This window comes from Nematolebias whitei, chromosome 21, assembly GCF_014905685.2.
Source record: "Nematolebias whitei isolate Nwh7 chromosome 21, NemWhi1, whole genome shotgun sequence".
In the NCBI taxonomy this organism is placed as follows: domain Eukaryota; kingdom Metazoa; phylum Chordata; class Actinopteri; order Cyprinodontiformes; family Rivulidae; genus Nematolebias; species Nematolebias whitei.
Genome location: NC_056518.1, coordinates 33,361,411 through 33,380,437, shown reverse-complemented (window position 1 = coordinate 33,380,437; position 19,027 = coordinate 33,361,411). Strand labels below are relative to the sequence as shown.

At 40.8% G+C, this 19,027-nt stretch overlaps 1 protein-coding gene across 1 annotated transcript in view; it reads left to right on the top strand.

Moving 5' to 3' along the window:
* The window catches only part of syne1b (spectrin repeat containing, nuclear envelope 1b), a 154,414-nt gene that overhangs the window by 93,658 nt on the left and 41,729 nt on the right, over window positions 1-19,027 (top strand). The window contains exons 77-99 of the mRNA XM_037694836.1: window positions 575-730; window positions 846-998; window positions 2,045-2,227; window positions 2,349-2,486; window positions 2,563-2,748; window positions 2,861-2,983; window positions 3,061-3,243; window positions 3,426-3,569; window positions 3,804-3,992; window positions 4,907-5,047; window positions 5,688-5,801; window positions 6,018-6,179; window positions 6,741-6,935; window positions 8,297-8,473; window positions 11,210-11,401; window positions 13,028-13,159; window positions 14,684-14,784; window positions 14,861-15,002; window positions 15,084-15,212; window positions 16,643-16,798; window positions 17,675-17,884; window positions 18,223-18,324; window positions 18,407-18,526. Of these exons, the coding sequence (XP_037550764.1) occupies window positions 575-730; window positions 846-998; window positions 2,045-2,227; window positions 2,349-2,486; window positions 2,563-2,748; window positions 2,861-2,983; window positions 3,061-3,243; window positions 3,426-3,569; window positions 3,804-3,992; window positions 4,907-5,047; window positions 5,688-5,801; window positions 6,018-6,179; window positions 6,741-6,935; window positions 8,297-8,473; window positions 11,210-11,401; window positions 13,028-13,159; window positions 14,684-14,784; window positions 14,861-15,002; window positions 15,084-15,212; window positions 16,643-16,798; window positions 17,675-17,884; window positions 18,223-18,324; window positions 18,407-18,526 (3,528 nt within the window). The remainder of the gene's footprint in view (window positions 1-574; window positions 731-845; window positions 999-2,044; window positions 2,228-2,348; window positions 2,487-2,562; window positions 2,749-2,860; window positions 2,984-3,060; window positions 3,244-3,425; window positions 3,570-3,803; window positions 3,993-4,906; window positions 5,048-5,687; window positions 5,802-6,017; window positions 6,180-6,740; window positions 6,936-8,296; window positions 8,474-11,209; window positions 11,402-13,027; window positions 13,160-14,683; window positions 14,785-14,860; window positions 15,003-15,083; window positions 15,213-16,642; window positions 16,799-17,674; window positions 17,885-18,222; window positions 18,325-18,406; window positions 18,527-19,027) is intronic.

Sequence of the window (19,027 nt, the reverse complement as noted above, 5' to 3'; positions counted from 1 at the left end):
GTATTTAAACTGACCACCCCTGTCATTTGAGCAAACAATGCTTTCTAGTTTTTATATTGTTTAAAATTATAGTTTCCTCTAATGATCAGGTTAGTCCTTGGGGTGACCAAAGATCACTCTATGGTGACCTAGGCCACCATTTGCCACCCCCTGGCTCCACCATTGTGCCTAATGGTGGATAAAATTGCTCCTCCCATTGCCAGGATCTGTCACGCTTTGCTCTCGGACAAGAAAAACAGACAAAAAAAACCCCTCTCTGTTCTTCTCCATAGTGTAACTCCCCCCCCATTTGAATAGCTTACTCAAAAAAAAACCATTTAGGTTTACTTTAATTCCCTGTTCAATTCCAGTCCAGAAAAACACTCATCTCGAAAACTACAAACATTCACTAATCAATATCCTGATGCATGCTCAATAATCCAGGTAGAAAAATCCAAAAAATCAAATAATCACTAATAATCACTAATCAAATCCCTCAACAACAGGGGACATTGGCATACTCAAACTTTTAAAACTACTAGTTAATCTGGTCTGCTTTTATGTTTCCTGTGTTGAATGTTCTTCTTTTATGTAGATTATACACGGGGATGTGATCATGTATCGTCAGAACGTGGAGAAATTAGCTGAGCAACAACAAAGCAAGTATCTGGACCTCTACACTATACTCCCCTCTGAGATCTCCATGCAGTTAGCAGAAGTCTCTTTAGCACTGGGTGCTATTGAAGATCAGGTAACTCAGGCTTCATCATTTTACAGACATTTAAATCTAAATTATGTTTTTCATCAAATGTGCCGTATGCCAAGAGTCACTTTCCTGTTCTTGTTGTTTTATTTTTATGTTCCAGGTTCTTTCCAAAGAGAGAGAAAATCAGAGAACCAGAGAAATTAAGGAAGACTTCAGCTCCAGAATCCACGACATGTCAGAGAAACTAAAGAAGATCTCAAATAAATTCAAGGACAAATCACCAGATCTTGACCATGCCAAAGAAGAGGTCAAGGTGAACTCCCTATATTCTGTCTACTTTTGCTACATTTGTAGGATATGTAAACACAGAAGACTGAAATCATTTAAACTCTATTAACAACTATAGATGAACACTTAGGATCAGATTCATTGATGGTTTGTACTAGAGCCTGACCAATATGGAAATTTTGTTAGTTGCCGAAACCGATATTGGGCAGGGTAGGCGACTGCCAATAACCGATATAATGGCAGAATTTTTTTTTAGCTTTGTCCACCTCCAAGACTCTAAGAAAACAGTGGAGCAGGGCATGTTTATTTAGTGCAGCCGAAGCTAAGCTAATCAGTTTCCCTTTACGTAGTCCCACAGTAGGTTTACAAGTGGTGCACTGGTCATAAAAACAGTCTTCCTAACTATTATTTATTTTTACAGAGCAGTTAAAATAAACTTACCATGCTCTGTTCAACAAAATACTCTACACAGTATTGCTCCCTGCTTCGTCTGTGCTGAAACTGAAACTTAAGTGAACATCCATGACCTGAAAGTATTCTTCATGCACCCTCTGCTGGATACTTTGTACAATTACAGCTGGTTCCAACATTTTAGGGGTGAAAATTAGAAGTGCTTATATCGACACATACTAGGACAATTATCACCGATACTGATGCGTCCCCAAACGTCTATATTGGCTTAAATTATTGGCCCTACCTATGTATAAGTCAGGCTCTAGTTTATACAGCTTTTGTTAGCGCAAAATCAGATTTTATGCATCAGTATAATTCCCAACGCCTTTGCAAAATGAGCTTTGCTCCTCTGTCTTGGCTGTCAACCACACAGCGTCTTTTGAAGTGGAGCAGTTTGCCCACATTTCATGAAGTGCATTATTATGCAGCATTAAAAAGACAACCTTGCCATATTTATGAAGAAAAAAAACACTTAAGGGCATAATGCTTATAATTTAAATTTTTGTGTGGATCAGATGACAGTCCAGAGCAGATAATGGGAGTTAATGAAGAAGGTAAGCTGGATCAGAGAGCACCTGCAGCCCAGTGGTACTGAATCTGTGCCGTTTTGTTTCTCAGAGTCTTCTGGAGGATTTGGACTCCTGCGGTCGCTCGCTCTCAGATCTTGACGCTGCCGTACAAGAGTTCAGTCGCAGAAACCCGCTGCTGGCCAAACAGCTGAGTGATGCTATAAACAAGATGTCGGAGATGCACCACCACACAAGTCGATTAGCAGACTGCAGGAACAACTGGCTCAAAAAGGTTTGTTTTTCATCACATACTGATTTGATGCTGCTGTTGGTCTGCATGACAATCCTTCCTGATAACGTGGAACAGCCGCAGAGAAAAGTAAGATAAAATCTCTTGTATCTCCGCTCCTCAGGCTGTTTGCTATTTAGATGAGTATAACGAGATGCTGGACTTTATTGTGAGATGGTGTGAGAAAGCTAAAAGCCTGGTGAGGGCAAACATCATCTGGAACTCCTCTGTTCATCTGCAGGAGCAGATACGAATGTACCAGGTGAGGGAACGTTGAACTGTTGCATCTTAGAGACCTGTTCACACAAGTTGTTGATGTCATGTTTCTCCATGCTCAGGCTGTTTTCCGTGAGTCCCGAGAGCTCCACGGAGACCTTGAATCGATGGCAGAGAAGGTAGAACTTCTGTCTGAGGTGCTGCAGGTTGAGTCGATGAGCCGGGAGGTTTGTGACCTCAGTCGGCACACGGATGAGCTTCAGCAGAGCATCAAAACTCGACTGCAGAGCCTGCAGGACGCACACAAGGTACAGAAAATGTTCTTTTCATTTTAAGATTGTATGTTTTTCAGTTTTATTACAATGTAAATATTTCCAACAGAACTTTTTAACTGATTTTGTACAAAACTTGTGTCTTTAGAGTATGGAAGCTCTGGAGTTTGAAGTTAAGGCCCTGCATGTTGCCTTGGAGCAGGTCCAAGCCACACTGACCTCACCAGAGTTGGCCCGCCAGAGCCTCAAAGAACAGCTGGCTCAGAGACAGGTGACTATCAGAGCTGTCTTTGTTTTTTCATACATCTAATGAAAGGTATAATTGTTATACTGTCATTCGTTTTTCAGCGTCTCTTGGCAGATATGGAGAGCTTCAAGCAGCAGGTGCAGGCGGTGCAGCTGTGCCAGAGCGCGCTGCAGGTTCCTGAAGAAGTGATGCCCGACCTCTCAATCTGCCGCACGGCTCTGCGCCTGCAGCAAGAAGCCAGCCAGTTGCAGCATGTTGCGATACAGCAGTGCAACATCCTGCAGGTAGAGAGGGGGCGCTGTTACTGCAGCACAGTAACTTTGTATTGATGGCAACTCAGCGTTTAATTACGTTAAATTAAAGGCACGACAAGCAGCTTAGTGTTCAACACTGCCTCATTTGAATGTGTATTTTAAGGCCCCATAAAAAAGCTATGGGTACAAAATGTTTTCTCTTTTTTATCCAGGAGGCTGTGGTTCAGTACGAGCAATATGAGCAGGAGGTGAAGGACCTGCAGGGGCGGATAGAGGAAGCACACCGGGTCATTCAGGACCGACCGATCCCCAGCAGTAACATTCAGGAGCTGCAAGCCCAGATTCTCCACCACGAGGTAAAACATGCCCACCCTGTCGTTTGTGCCCTCTGGATTTTAAAGGAGGGAATAAATGAGGGGAAACAACCCTAGACAAGTCATGAATTTATTATAAACTTGGACATCTGAAATAAATCAAATTAAAGACTCAACATCTGACTTCAATCCATAAATGACTGGGGCATGAAAATGTAGTTGTGTGCAGTTCGGCTGTGATAAAACTAATTGGTACTGCTTTTGAACATTTTACAGGAACTTGCTCAGAGGATTAAGGGCTACCAGGAGCAAATAGCTTCACTAAATTCAAAATGCAAAATGCTAGCAGTGAAGGCCAAGCATGCCACCATGCTGCTGACGGTGAGCGACGTCGAGGGACTTCCTGAAGGCCTGGACGAAATGGACAGAGAGAAATCTAAGAAGTCTTCAGCACAATTTGTCACAGTAAGAGAACGTCAGCTGCTGCACAGCTTTACCAGAAATCACACGGTTTGGAAATGATTATTCCTCCACAGAGGAGAAAAAAGATAAAATGAGATGCACACATGTAGAAACTATAAGATATTCGCTGAAGCATCAACTTGTGCATTTAACAAGAAAACAGTAGAAACTCATAACATTTTAAAACTAGCATCTTTCCTGGACATAAATAAGCAAACTTGACATGGCCTGAATGCATTGATTTGTAAATCTCATAAACCTATATTTTATTTACAGATAAACACAAAAAACATATTCAATTATTAAACTAAGACATTAAAAAAAGTTAAGTCAGGTCCACCGGACGAGTTCAAAAAAGAAACAATGGTAGAAACATTTCGTCTTTCATCCAAAAGACTTCTTCAGTCTGAGGAGCTGCATTCAGCTCAGTCTTATAAATAGCACCTTCTCATAGTGGATCAACCAGTGCATCCATAAACTTTGACCAAAAATCCCCCAACATACACCAAAGTTCATGCTCAATAATCCAGATATAAAATCCAACAATTTTCAATCAGGTCATCTGGGCAATTTATTTTCTTTTTGTGCTGAGACGTTTCGTCCTTCATCCAAAGGACTTCCTCAATCTGAGAAGCCACCAAACAAAGCGTAAGTTTGTAACATACTAACATATACTATGCTAGTATATAGTATAACATATACCAACATATATTAGTATAACATATACTAACATATGTTTAGAGTTAATAAAATATGGGTTTATGAGATTTGAAAAGCATGTCCCAACTTTTCCAGAACTGTGGTTGCAGTTTTATACTTTTCAGTACAGTGACACAAACATATTACCTTTAACAATTTTCTTCCCGTTAATTTCGCACATCTGCTCTTCTGTTCATGTTTCCTGCATGGCGTGTCAGATGACGGCTGGCCGCTGTCACACTCTGTTATCACCGGTCACTGAGGAGTCTGGGGAGGAGACTACAAACAGTGAGGTCTCCTTCTCTCCTCTGTGCCGTTCTCCTTCTCCTGTCGCTCACTCTGAAGGCGCTAATGCCAAGGTATCCATCTTCTCCTCTTCATGACTCGTTCACATCTCCTAATTTCAGACCCCTGAGTGTTTGTTAGATTCTGTCTGGTTCTTTAGTCTTATTTCTAAGTCTTGGAATTACCCTCTGTCCATCTGTCCGTGAATTTGTGAACATAAGTGAGGTGAGATTAAGTGAGGTACCGATCTCCATTTTGATGTGGCTACATCTTGGCATGTGTATATATATATATATATATAATAAGGCAAGAAAGCAATGTTATATGCACTGTTACATGATTTATTATCTGTTGGCTCTTGGATGTTGGAGATGACTCAGTAACAACATCCAAGTCAGCTCTTGAAAAATAATATTATACTTGATGTTATGTGATATTACAGAATGTCACATGTTATATTTTAGTTTAAAATCTGTAAATTTGATTTAATTATTGCCATTTTTGTGTTATTGATTAACATACTTTGTTAAAGTTTCACTAAAATATGTCCAGTGGTTCATTAAATATTTTGCTAACCAACATCTATCTTTGCTTTTCAGTGGCAGGCAATATTTTGTTTTTCTGTGGCACCTTCACCTTTTTAATGAATGAAAGTAAAGTTGAGGCTTATTAAATCTGCTGACGGTGCTGTTTGAATGTTGTTTTTTAAATTAGATGGGACGTGAAACTCTAACGAGAGCTCCAATCCAAGAGTTGTACGACCCAACATTTGAGTCTGTGGCCAACTTGGATGACTTGCAGCGCTCGTGGGAGACTTTAAAGAATGTGGTATGTGAAAAAATGCAAGTTCTCATATTATTGTTGTCTGAATATGTTGTGATTTAAAATCTGCCTCAATGTGTAAATGTCTATAACACAGCTGGTCTCATATTTAAATGTACAAAACTTTAATACTACTGGTTTTAAATCACATTATTTCTTAATCTAGTTTGTCACTGGAATTAGTATTTATTTTTAATCTGTGTGTAACGTGTTGTTTTACAGATCAGTGAGAAGCAGAGGTCTTTGTATGAAGCTCTAGAGAAGCAGCAACATTACCAGAGTGCTCTCCAGTCCATCTCCTCAAAAATGGAGGCGCTGGAGGCTAAACTCAGTGAGCCCTTCGAGGCAGATAGAAGCCCAGACAGCCACATGACGGCACATGAGGTCCGTTTCAAGCTAATAAACCGCTTCACTTGTATGTGTGCGTTCACAGAGACCATAATTATCCCCAATTGCAGAGCCAGGAGGGGGAACTGGAAATATCCTCTGTCCATCCATCTGTTCATCCGTGCATGTTGTGAGCATGATCATTTGAAAATAACTTCAGTTTGGGTGTTTGGCTGCATCTAGGTGAACAAAGAGATTCCTTTTGAAAACTGGGTTGTCACATCAAAACCCAAGATGGCTGCTGCCATATATGTCCGACCGTCGTGTGAGCTAGCGTATATCTTAGATCCTTGTATACTGTTTCTTTTATATACTTTATATTTTTGCTATTTTTGGGTGTAACTGGGACCTTGAGTACACTATTTCGTTCCACCTCGTGTACCACATATGATGTGAATGACAATAAAACGGACTTGAACTTGAACTCTGTCTTACTTCAAAATAAATTCAGCAGTCATTTGGCACTCAGCATTTGTAATTTAAATAGTTTGTAGTAATGCTAACATGAACATTGTTTACTCATAGACGTTGTTTCCTTATCTCGGTCTTTGTGTGCAGGGCCTCATACAGGAGATTCAGCGCGTGCAGGAAGAAATCGACAAGCTGCAGACGAGTTTCTCGGAGGATGTGACTGCTGATGTTGTGGACTCGGACAGGGTGGAGCAGCTGGCCATGCAGTCCTCGCTCTCTGTGTTGGCTGAACGGATGGCCACCATTTACATGAAAGCTTCGGGGAAACAACAACAGCTGGAGGTAGTTCTGTCGCACCGTAGAAATGAACCGTGCTCGACTAGTTGTGTGAAGGTTTATTCACACGACTAGTTGACACATTTTTCTTCCGTACGTTTTTCGGTACGATTCTCGTCCCGCAGTTTTGAAGCTATTTCAACAAATCATGAATCGAGACGTTCGGCTTTTTCAGGACAATTCTGCGACGACTTTTGGTATTGGTGCAACTTTAGCTTTTTGAAATATTTAGCCTTTTCTGCCATTTTTTCCTCATAGAAAATGAATTGAGCTCATTTTATATCCATCAAATCTTTAGATCTGCAAGTTTCAGCTTTAGCTACTATTTCAGCTACTGTTAGCTTTCAGCTAATTACATGTTTTCCACTCATTTCAACTTTTTCCAGCCTAATTCATCAGAAATGTGCTCGCTCCACTTCCTTCTGGCAGTTTAAGCTTCTTTCTGCTTTTTTTAGCTGTGTTTCAGTTGTTTTTTTTTGCCAATTTCAGCTTTTTCACATAATTTCATCTTTTTGTGCTAATTTCTATTTCTTTCAGCCTAATTGTGTTCTTTCTGCTTTCTTCTGCTAATTTAAGCTTGTTCTACATTTTCAGCTATTTTTTAGCATGTTTTTAGCTGATTTCAGCTGTTTTCAGATAAATTCAAGTTTTTCGTGGTAATTTCTGCTGCTTTCAGCCGAATTAGCTTATTTCTGCTAATTTCAGCTTCTTTTTAGCTGTTTTTATGCTAAGTTTAGCTTTTTGGGCTAATTCCACATTTCTTAGCTTATTTCAGCTTCTTCCACTTCCTTCTGGTAGTTTAAGCATCGTTCTGCCTTTTCAGCAACTTTTCAACTGTTTTTCTCATTTCTGCTTATTTAAACCTAATTCAGCAAACGTGTTCTTTCTGTTTCCTTCTTCTAACTTAGGCTTGTTCTTCTATTGTAGCTACATTTCAGCATGTTTTTCAGCAAGTTCTTCAATAGCAATAAGCATTCACGCTGCATTTCTGCAGGAAATGCAATTTCTCTAGTTTTATATTTTGTTAATAAAGTTTTAGCTGTTATCAGCTTATGTTAAGAATTTTTATAGTTTTAGACATATTGGTCATACTTAAAAAAATTTTCATGCGCTCTCATGTGATACTGTGGTGTTGATACTAATACTTTGTGTTGAGGATGACTCTCAGCTACTACCACACCAAGTTTTAGCTCAGTATTTGTAAAAATGACTAAGTTAGTGCCATTTCCTGTTTGCTAAGCTCAAACGTATTCAAACACATGCATACAAATACAAAAACATCATCGACCTTTTGCTTTTGGCAATAATAAACAATAAATAAATCAGAATAGCTACTGCCAAAATAAGCAAAGTGTGGTCTGCTGCAGGACCGTGCCACTGACCGTCTGGAGACTCAGCTTCAGCAACAAGCCATTCAGACCTTTCACGCTGAAGCAGAGGAACTGGATCAGTGGCTGGCTGGAATGCACCGTTCTGTAACGAGCATCCTGGAAGCCAAACCTGCGGAGGAGACTGATGAGAAGGACCAGCTCTCTGAATGTCAGGTAAATTCAACCCCCCCCCCCCCCCCCAGCTGGCACTCAAAGCAAAGCAAGCATTTCATTTACTTTTTTTTTTCTTATTTGCATCTTCTGTCATTTTTTTCTGACTAATACAACAAATTGTTATTTACATGCATTTTATGTTTCAGCATTTATTTTTGTTTATTAATTAAGGATCATTGGCTTTTTGTTGTGTGAACAAGAGCATTGATGAAGGAAGAGCAGGAGTTTGTCAAGTTTTCCATCAACAGAAACATTTCTGTCCCTTCTCTCCATAAAGTGTCCAAAACCACAAAATATATTTAAAGTCTGAAATAAACATAACACAATTTAATATTTTTTTCAAATACTGCATATAAAAAACAGAATATGATTTTGTACTTTTTAAAATGAAAGAATTATAATAAATTGTTGACATTTTTTGTGATTTTTTTTTAATCAGTTAAACAAAATAAATGATCCAACTTGGGGGGAAGCACAGTCTTGATCAAATTTAAACGTTGCAGGCTGTTGAGTCTTTTCTATTTGTGGAATATTCATAATTTTCCATCTAAAGCATAATTAATCTAAGTGAGCATAATAAAAAGAGAAGGTGGGCCTGTGATCGGAAAGTCGCAGGTTCAACTCCCGGTAACGTCAACATTAAAATGTGGGTGGAAAAGGTGAAGCACCCACACCTGCCTCCACCCTCATTGGCCCCACTCTGGGCCCTTGAGCAAGGCACTCAACCCCCACCACCTGCTCCCTAAACAGGTCTCTCTTGAAAATGAGTTCTCGTGACTCAGTGAGACTACCTGGATAAAGGGTCAATGAAAAAATAAATTGTTGGATATTTATCTGTGATTATTTCTTTTAACAAGAGCAGAGACCTAACAAGTTTTTCTTTAAAGCTTTAATTTCTAAGTTTTAATATTCTCAGAAAGACTTGTCATCTTTTATGACTTGCCATATTTTTGTAGATTGCCTTATTTTAATCACTTGTCACATAATAATCTGAGATATGTGTGCAAAACTGCAAGTTTTTTTTTTTTTTTGGGTGAGGGGGGGTTGCATCTAGCATCAACCATATTAAAAAGGTCAAACTTACAGCTGTATTTAAAATATACTCTTTACAAAGTCATGAAAAGTGATTAAAAAAGCATAATGAAATAAGCACAATCCGCACAATATTTATTTCCATAAACATCTGTGACCACCCACCACGTGGGTTTGTTTATCTACAGAAACAGTCGATGTGACTGCAAGTAGTTCAACAACAGCGACGTCCGTGGAAAAGCGGTTTGGGACGGCTGTGTTGAAGGATTTTGATGTATTGCTATGTATATATGCTCAGATTTATTGAGTAAATAATGCAGAAGTCTCTCGAATATTGCATGTTTTTTTAATGCTGAGTTCTGTCTTTATGGTGTCCAACTTAAGCGCCAATATTTATTCTTGAAAGTTTTATTCTTTTGTGTTCAGCAGCAGATTCACGTTAGTAATTCCACCTAATTGTCTCCTCCGAGATGCTGCACTTGTACGATTTTGCCATATTTGTTTACCTGCAAAGACCACAGCCAGCCCAATGTGGGTCACACAGCTCAAGCTTCCATGTGGTTTTCGGTTAATTCAGACGTTTGTTTACATTGAGTGCATATCTGCATTTCAGACATGCATATCAATTTATCTGGAAAACTGAAATCTTTCAAACTGCACCATTATCTTGAACCCTAGTTATCAATAACCATAGTTCAGTTTAACCTTTTGTATGATGGATGGATGGATGGATGGATGGATGGACGGATGGATGGATGGATGGATGGATGGATGGATGGACGGATGGATGGATGGATGGATGGATGGATGGATGGATGGATGGATGGATGGATGGATGGATGGATGGATGATTTCATGCATAGCCACTAGTTCCTTTAAAGTCCCACTCAGTGGCTGAGAGTTGGAATAATTTAGCCGCTAACAGGGTAACAAACTGTTAGCACCATTTGTTTTGCTTCTCTTATTACGTTTATTGTTCTTGCACAAAAATTTCATTCACAAATATGCATGAAATTGGATAGCGTTTTCTATTGCAGTTATGAATATAAATATGAATGTCCATGTTAATTTTTGACAAAGCCGCCAAGAGCAGCTGCAGGTGGAGCAAAGAGCTGCAGGTTGCAGACTGCGTTCAGATGGCTGGACTGCTAAGTGACTGCAGCACCTTTGTTAAGCAGATTAAGCAGAGGTTTCTGTGGGACAGTGATGTTTGAAGCAAAGGGGCGGGACCATCACTAATATAACAGTCCCCAGTTGGTGCAGGTCACAAAGCTGCTTGAATATCCAAGTAAGGTATTACAGAATACAGTGAGCAACAGGCAGGAGGGAGGGACAGCAAGTGTCTTATTCTTAAGTGGAGCTGCAATGCTATTAAACAACTAAATGTTCTGTCACACGTTGGATCAACAATCATCGATGGCCTTTGACAAATGGTGGAGACTTTTACTTGGAGAATTGTTCCTGAATCTGACTAAGAGGATGTACACCGCAGAGCATGGACAGTGAAGGATTACTGCTAACATGCTGCACAGGAGACGAGGGTGGAAAGATGGGCCAAGGATGAGAGCTCTGTCCTGTGGCCAGAGAAAGCTGCTCTCGTTGGGGGCTCGGTCGGGCCTGCAGGGTCTGTTGCGTAGAGGGAGTGGATCGTAAAGCTTGTGAAACAACATGTTTGAGCTGGCCTCTCTCCTCCTGCTTCTGCAGAACATGCTGCTGGAGATTGAAGAAAAAGTGTCAGCCCTGTCAGAGCTGTCTCTGCACAGCGAGACCCTGCTGCTGGAGGGCCGGACACACACCAGGGGGGAGGCTGAGCGCTTGGCTGCCAAGTTACACACACTGAAGAGTGGTTTATTGGAATTACAGAGAATGCTGCAAGACAAACAGCTTAACCTCCAGGTGAGAAGGTTTAATGTTTGCATATATTGTTTTGTTTTTATTTATTTCAAAAATAGCACATTAACTTGACCAAAATATCTTGTTCCTTTATCATTCCTCTACTGGCCAAATACAAAAGACTGATCAACATTATACCTCAGTTCTGAAAAAGTTGGGATGTTATGTGAATTGTAAAATGGAACAGAATGCGATAAATTGCAAATGTCATAAACCCATTAAGCACAGTAAACGGATCAAATATCTAAGCTAAGAAATTGGACTAATTAAGTAATTTTGAATTTTTGAATTTTATAGCAGCAACACATAGGCGTTGTAACAATTATATGTGATGGGGATGTCCCACCCACACCCACACCCACACCCACACCCACACACACACACACACACACACACACACAAACACATACACACATTAAAAAATAATAAAAATTTGGACCCCCCCATACACATTTACCATGAAACGTTAGTTCACCCAGCGCTGTTTCTAGTTCTTCGTGAATGAATCCATTCCACTTGATTAATGGGAGAATACTCAAACCACTAAAAACTCAGGGTTTTACTGGTTACCTACAACAACTCCACACCACATGCGGTGTTTCTCCCAGGTCATCTGCCTTGGAAGGGTGCTTACGGGAGGAGGAGGGGGAACCGCCCATGTTTTGCACGCTAGCTTAGTGCCACGTTAGTGCTAGCAGTTGTTAACGGGGTGGTGGGTTAGGATTTGAGAAGCGTAGCGCTACGTCTGTAGCATCTTAGCTAATGTGCCTGCACCACTAGCTTAGCGCTACGTTCCAGCAATTTTCGATGCAGGTGGTGGGTGCTAGGATATGTGAGAGAAATGAAGCATGCTCTATTCACACAAGGAGAGCTGTTGGTCAAGCTACTTTTATTGCTCTCTAAAATAGTTATTGAATCGAGTGTTTACTTATGTAGGTAAGTGTAGATGTTTAACAACCCGTTAAAATACACCAGAATGCAGGAAATACTTTATTCAAAATGTTCTGGGGGAGCACTTTTTTTAAATTTACCTTTATTTATCCAGGTAGTCTCACTGAGTCACGAGAAGTCATTTTCAAGAGAGACCTGTTTAGGGGGCACATGGTGGGGGTTAAGGGACTTGCTCAGGGGCCCAGAGTGGGGTGAATGAGGGTGGAGGCAGGTGTAGGTGTTTCACCTTTTCCACCCACATTTTGATGTTGATGGTACCAGGAGTTGAACCTGCGACTTTCCGATCACAGGCCCATTTTCTAACCTCTGTGCCACCCCTCCACCACAACTCCCACCACACACACACACACTAGTGTTCCCCCCCACATTACAAATACTTCTGACGCCAGTGCAGCAGCATATCTTAAATAATTCAGGACCGGCCCGTGTTTCCCGCAGGGAACCATCCTGTCTTCTTTCAACAAGTGTCTGAAAATGTCCAGGACCAGAGGAGACCAGTTGTTGGAGTTCTGAAGGGGAACGCTGACCCAGTCTTACCTAGTATAGGATTCTAGCTGTTAGCCCTGGGTCATCTTTGTCTGATTTTTGTTCCCATCGCATCGACATTCTATTTGACTGTCATGCGTTCTTGCTTATGTGTGTTCTTTTAAATAATCTGCCCTCTCCGTTCGCCTAAAGGGTTCTCTACAGGAGCCAGAAGATAGTGGATCTGAGTCCAGTCTCTCTCAGAGTCCCAGTGTGCAGGACTGGCTGGCCCAGGCTCGGACCACACGAACTCAACAGCAGGAAGACAGTCTTCAGAGACAGAAGGTTTTTATTATTATTATTATTTACCACATGTATAGATATAAAAAAAAACATTATTAGTTTAATTGCATTTGCATCAGGACATCTACAACTAATTAACTTTTAGAGTCAATCTGATTCAATATGGCTACTGCAGCCAATTGACCTTAAAAACACAACTCAGTCAGTTTTACAGATATTGAGCTATAATTTGATGTGATAGTAGCTGAGAGTGACTCTCAACACATCCTCTGAGGGTGACATCTTACAAAATTGCATGAGCTCACAAATAATGTTATTTTCAAGGTTTTACCAGAACTGCGTCATTTCGCAGCAAAAGAGGATTTCAGTTGAAAACTGGCATGAATGCAACTGGTAACATGCATTCCTTCAAAAAATATTCTTTAAACTTGTTTGTTTCCCCCCCGTCGCAACGCGAAGAGGGGAAACTGCAAATACCCTTTGCTCATGTTGTGACCATGAAAACTATGTCACTTTAATTTTGTGTGTGGCCACACCTAGGCACAAGAAAGAATCCTTTCAAAAATGGCATAAAATTCAAGATGGCTGCCACCATATATGTATATATGTAAATGTTATGAGTTGAAGAATTTGAAAATGAACATGCCGACTTCTATTTTGGTGTGTAGCTGCATGTAGGTGTGAGGAAGACCACTATCAAAAACTGGGTTGCCAGGTTAAAATCTAGTCCAAAGAAACACTCATCTTGGAAACTACAAACATTCACAATTCAAATTCCTCAGTGACGGTGGGCTCGGTGCACCGCTTGTTTTCATATGCCCGTTTTAAGATCGGACGTATTATGGTATGGCGTCATCTTGTCATCTCGTCATCAACCTTGTTCAAGCTTTACAGCGATAACCTTTTAACAGAGAAATTTTAAACTATGCAACTGGAGAACTCATGGGTCAAGGATGGTCCCTATTGATTTCAAAGGCATGGGTTCAAAGGTCAAAGTCACATGTGACCCCTTTGTTGAAACCATGTCCATATTTCAGCTTGACATCAGAGGAACAAAGAAATGTCAAACCTTTTGTTCCATAGAATGTGCCAGTCTTCCATCAATATGACAGAAAGTAATTCAGGATAAGAAACGTCTTCAGACTATGGCTCCACACGGAGTCCTGTTGTTTCGTAAGACCACTCCCAGAGTGAACTCGTGAAGTCTGCTACTATGATCATAAAATGGTTTGGATGAGCTGGTAGCCATTAACAGGTGAGTTCTTCACACCTGAAAGTTGCAGTTTCATGTTCTTACCTTTTCTTTAATTGACCTGTTTGACGATTCACACCGTGGACAGCATCATTATCAGTGAAACTGACCTTTCACCCCACCACACTCATACTTAAAAAGCACATATACTCAGAATTGTTGTGTGAGAGGACTCATGTTTTGGATTTTGATTCCTCTGACTGAAAATTGTTGGATTGTATACCTGGATTATTGAGCATGGACATTGTTGATTCCTCTGACAGTTTACTGGCATTTTCTGCACGGGTGACGGCGCTCTTTTTGTTTTTCTGAAGGAGTTGGAGGAGCAGCTTGCTGAACAGAAAAAGCTGCTTCAGTCCGTTGCTAGCAGAGGAGAGGAGATTCTGATCCAGCAGGCCTCACCCGGCAGTACCAGGTAGTTAGCAAGCACTTCAGCTCAAACAGCGCCTGAAAGAACCGAACGCTCATGCTTGTTTCTGGTTTGTCTGCAGTGCAACAGAACCCTTTTCACCTAAAGCTTTGTCGGAGGCAGGACGAGAACAGATGAGGCAGAGGTGGGAGAGTCTCAGACTGGAGCTCAAAACTAAACTGCAGCTTCTACAAAAAACTCTGGAGCAGGACCAAAGTCAGCAGGTACCATGTGGTTTTAAAAGGGTGGTCTTCCTACAGATGTTAGAACACATCAGCATCCTGTCGCTGTTCTTCTGTTTTCAGATTTTTACCAGAGCTTCTCGAGTTACTACAGCCGGGTCGCTGTTTAAAGGGGACGCCCAAGACGACAAATGCTCTTTGAAGACTCTTTATGATGGCTTCAGACAGACAGTTGAAGATATGACCACTCAGGTTTCTTACATGTCTCTTTTCTTTGTTTCTATATTCAAAATAACAAAGCAAAACAATTTAAAGCACATAATACATTCTCCAAAAAGTATATGAATTTGTTCTGGATAATCTTACTGTTCTAGAAAATATGTCCATAATTGGCTTCATTAGTCCCACAAAGATGTATTTTCTGAATAGGTAGTTTAGTTTATTGTTTATTTGTCATATGCAGATCAACACAAGGTCAACAATGCAGTGAACTGCTCAGGACGAGAAGAACCGTGTCGACTCACCAAAAAAAAAAAAAAAATATCAAAGCATGCAACGAAGTACAAAACAAAGTTCCAAAAGTGAACAATAAATACATCTACAAGGTCCAAAAGGAATATAGTAAACAACAACATCGTAGCATACATTGATGGAAGTAGGATGAATCAGTACAAACAAGTCCTTCACAGAAGACCTGTTGCAGACAGACAACATAGAGTACAGACAACTATATACAGCAATAAAAAGCAATTAAAATTCAAATAGTGTTATAAATACACTGTTACTGTTAGCAGCATGGTCCTATTAGCAGTGTGGTTCTGTTAACAGTGAGGTTCTTTTAGCGACATGGTCTTGTTAGCAGCATGTTGATGATAATAACGACTGCAGCAACGGACGATGACTGCCCTCCAGAGCCAGGTCCGGCAGACACAGAACATCCAAAGTTCCCCACAGAACCAAACTGTTACGTAGAATTCGGTCCGTGCAGGCAGATGGAGGATGATGGAGACGGCCGCTATGACGAGCCCGAGCCCGAGGATGGAAGGGGGTCGGGAACTGAACCACGATGGCAGCATGGCAAGGCAGCGACACACAAAACTTCAAAAGTGCGTCGCGATCATACCCGCACTGCGTGGGTATGCAGTGTAGGTGCAAAAAGTAAAAAAACAACATCAACAGGAACAAAAAAAGAGCGAGCTGAAGTGGAGCGCTCATCAGTGCTGCCATACTGCGGCGCACGTGACGTGATCTCCCAATGAATCCAGGTGGAACAAACATTTCTATGGTTTATTGACACACTTCTTGCCATGAGTTAAACTCGTTATCACTTGACCTGACAGATATCTTCCTATGTTTCTGCTGAATCAGTTCATGTATTTCTTATATGAATTGTGCTCTCTTGTGTAGAACTTTGAATCTCATCTTTGAAATAATTTTATGACAAGGTCCAGACGTAGTAAATTATAGAAACACCTGTAGATTTATCTTGATTCAGGATTCCTTTTAAATTTTGACTGAAGTGGTGTCTAACTTACATCTATGAAAGTCAGCCTTCTTCGACACAGAATCTTTTTGTGGAGAGTCAAAGCTTTTACAAGGCATGTGTGTGTTTTATATATCAACAAAACATGCACGATGCAAACTATTGGAAACTCTTCTGATGTTCTACATTTTGTCCACAGCCTGGTGTAGGAGGTGAAACTCAGGCAGCTCAAATGGAGCAGCAACTCTACACAGCCGTCTCGTCCACGTCCTCTTGGCTTGATGGCGTCGAGAACAACGTCCTCTCCGGCTCAGTGCTCCCTGAAAACGCAGAAACCCAGCTACAAAATCAAGAGGTGAATATGGGTTTAATTTTTTAACTTTTATTACCGTAATTTCTGGACTATTGAGCACACCTGAATATAAACCGCACCCACTAAATTTGAAAAGAAAAAAAAATTGTACAGTAGTCCCTCGATACTTGGCGCTTCGACTTTCGTGGACTCACTGTATCGCAGGTTTTCAACGTAAGATTGTACACAGCACATGATAGGTTGATTGATGGAAGACGACCAGCCACAGCATTGTGCTGAGGGCGGACTGGCCATCAGGAGCACTGGGACATTTCCCGGTGGCCTGGCCCGCTCAGTGATCACTGAAGGGCTGGACCAAAGGCTCGATTTGTGCTTGATTATTTTAACTAAACAGTCCATGCCACTCACTCAGGTATCTGCGTCACAAGCTCCCTGAGCGGTAGCGATAGCAAAAGACAGACCCCACCCCTCCCCCTCCTTTCTTCTTCTGAGGCTACAGCCTCATTTATTTCTTATGTGAATTGTACTCATATGTTTTTTTTGTGTGCTCACTTCTGCTTCTTTCAGCCTAATTCAGCAAATACGCATTCTTTCTGCTTCTGCTAATTTAGGCTTGTTCTTTCATTTCAGCTACACTTCAGCATGTTTGAGCTAATTTCAGCTGTTTCTCAGCAAGTTCTTCTGGAATAAGCATTCACACTGCATTTTCACAGGAAATGACATTTTTCTAGTTATCCTTATGATTGTGAATCTGTTAAAATATTTTATTTTTACAAAGTAATTTATTCCCCTGTTTAGAGTTCTGAATTATTTGAAAATCGAATGCACAAAGATCGTGAACTTTTCTCTTTAAATGTTTGTTTAAATTTGCACATGTGTAATTTTTGAAGCCGTTCTGCTTTATTCTGATCTCTGCAGATCCTGGAGAACGATGTGAAGCACGTGGTTGAGGAGGTGAAGCTCAGCCAGGCTGTGCTCGCTGGCTCTTCAGGGTTTAAAGATGAAGACCGAGTCCTGCTGGAGGACAATCTGGACTGTCTGAAAGGGAGACTAGCAGCTCTTGGAGGAGCTCTGGGTCAACGGCTTGACCACATGAGGACCAGAGCACATGAACTCACCAGCTACCAGGTTAGCCTTTAGTTTGTGAAGTAAACCCCACTGTTAGCTCATTATTTCCACTGGAGCCAAACTCAAAGAACTTTTTTCAATCCTTCACAATAATAATTTCAAACCCATTCCCACCCAGCTGTGGTGGTAGTAACTAAAAGGAATTTGCGAACCGTACTCGTAACTGATCTTGCAATACCGCAAGATAATTGGAAAAATGTTATTTTAGACCTTAACTGAAACGGCTCTAATTCTGTCAATATAAAACTATTTTAGTCTCAAACTGGTTTTCAGGTGGGAGGGAATACACATTCCTTCGAGGAGTGCTGTTTTTAATGATTATTTTCTTTCCAACTCAGACTGACTTGCAGCTACTCCAGACTGATTTGATTGAGACCAAATGCCAGATTCTTCAAGCCTTAGCTGCAGCGATGGATAAACCTGTGTCAAAACAACTTGAGGTAACGCGAACATCACACTAAACATGCGCGCACTCACATGAATGTTACAATATGATTCGCTGATGTCGTTCTCTTGTCTCAGGTCATTTCCAGTGCCGAGGAGAGCTTGAAAGATTTTGAACATAGAATCATGGAGCTCAAAGCCAGAGGAGCAGCTCTACAGGCCGATCAGATGTCAACAAACAAAATGCTAAAACTCCAGGTAGCACATGGTGTGGGCTGAATGTCAAGACGTGCAGTCTCCTTCTGTTTGTGTTTTTGTCACATTCACACACTTGAAGTCGTCAAACAAATGTGAATATCACACGAAGATCACCTGAATAAATACAAAATGTACTTATTTCATTTGTTAAAGGAAAAAACTATCCAAACCAACTTGTAAATGGTAAATTGACTAATTCTGTAGCACCTTTCTATCTAATCAAGATACTCAAAGCTCTTTACAACACAATCTGTGCCCTCATTTACCTCCACACACACATTCATACAGCACTCTACTACACACATTCATACAGCACTCTACTACACACATTCATACAGCACTCTACTACACATACATTCATACAGCACTCTACTACACACACATTCATACAGCACTCTACTACACATACATTCATACAGCACTCTACTACACACACATTCATACAGCACTCCACTACACACACATTCATACAGCACTCTACTACACACACATTCATACAGC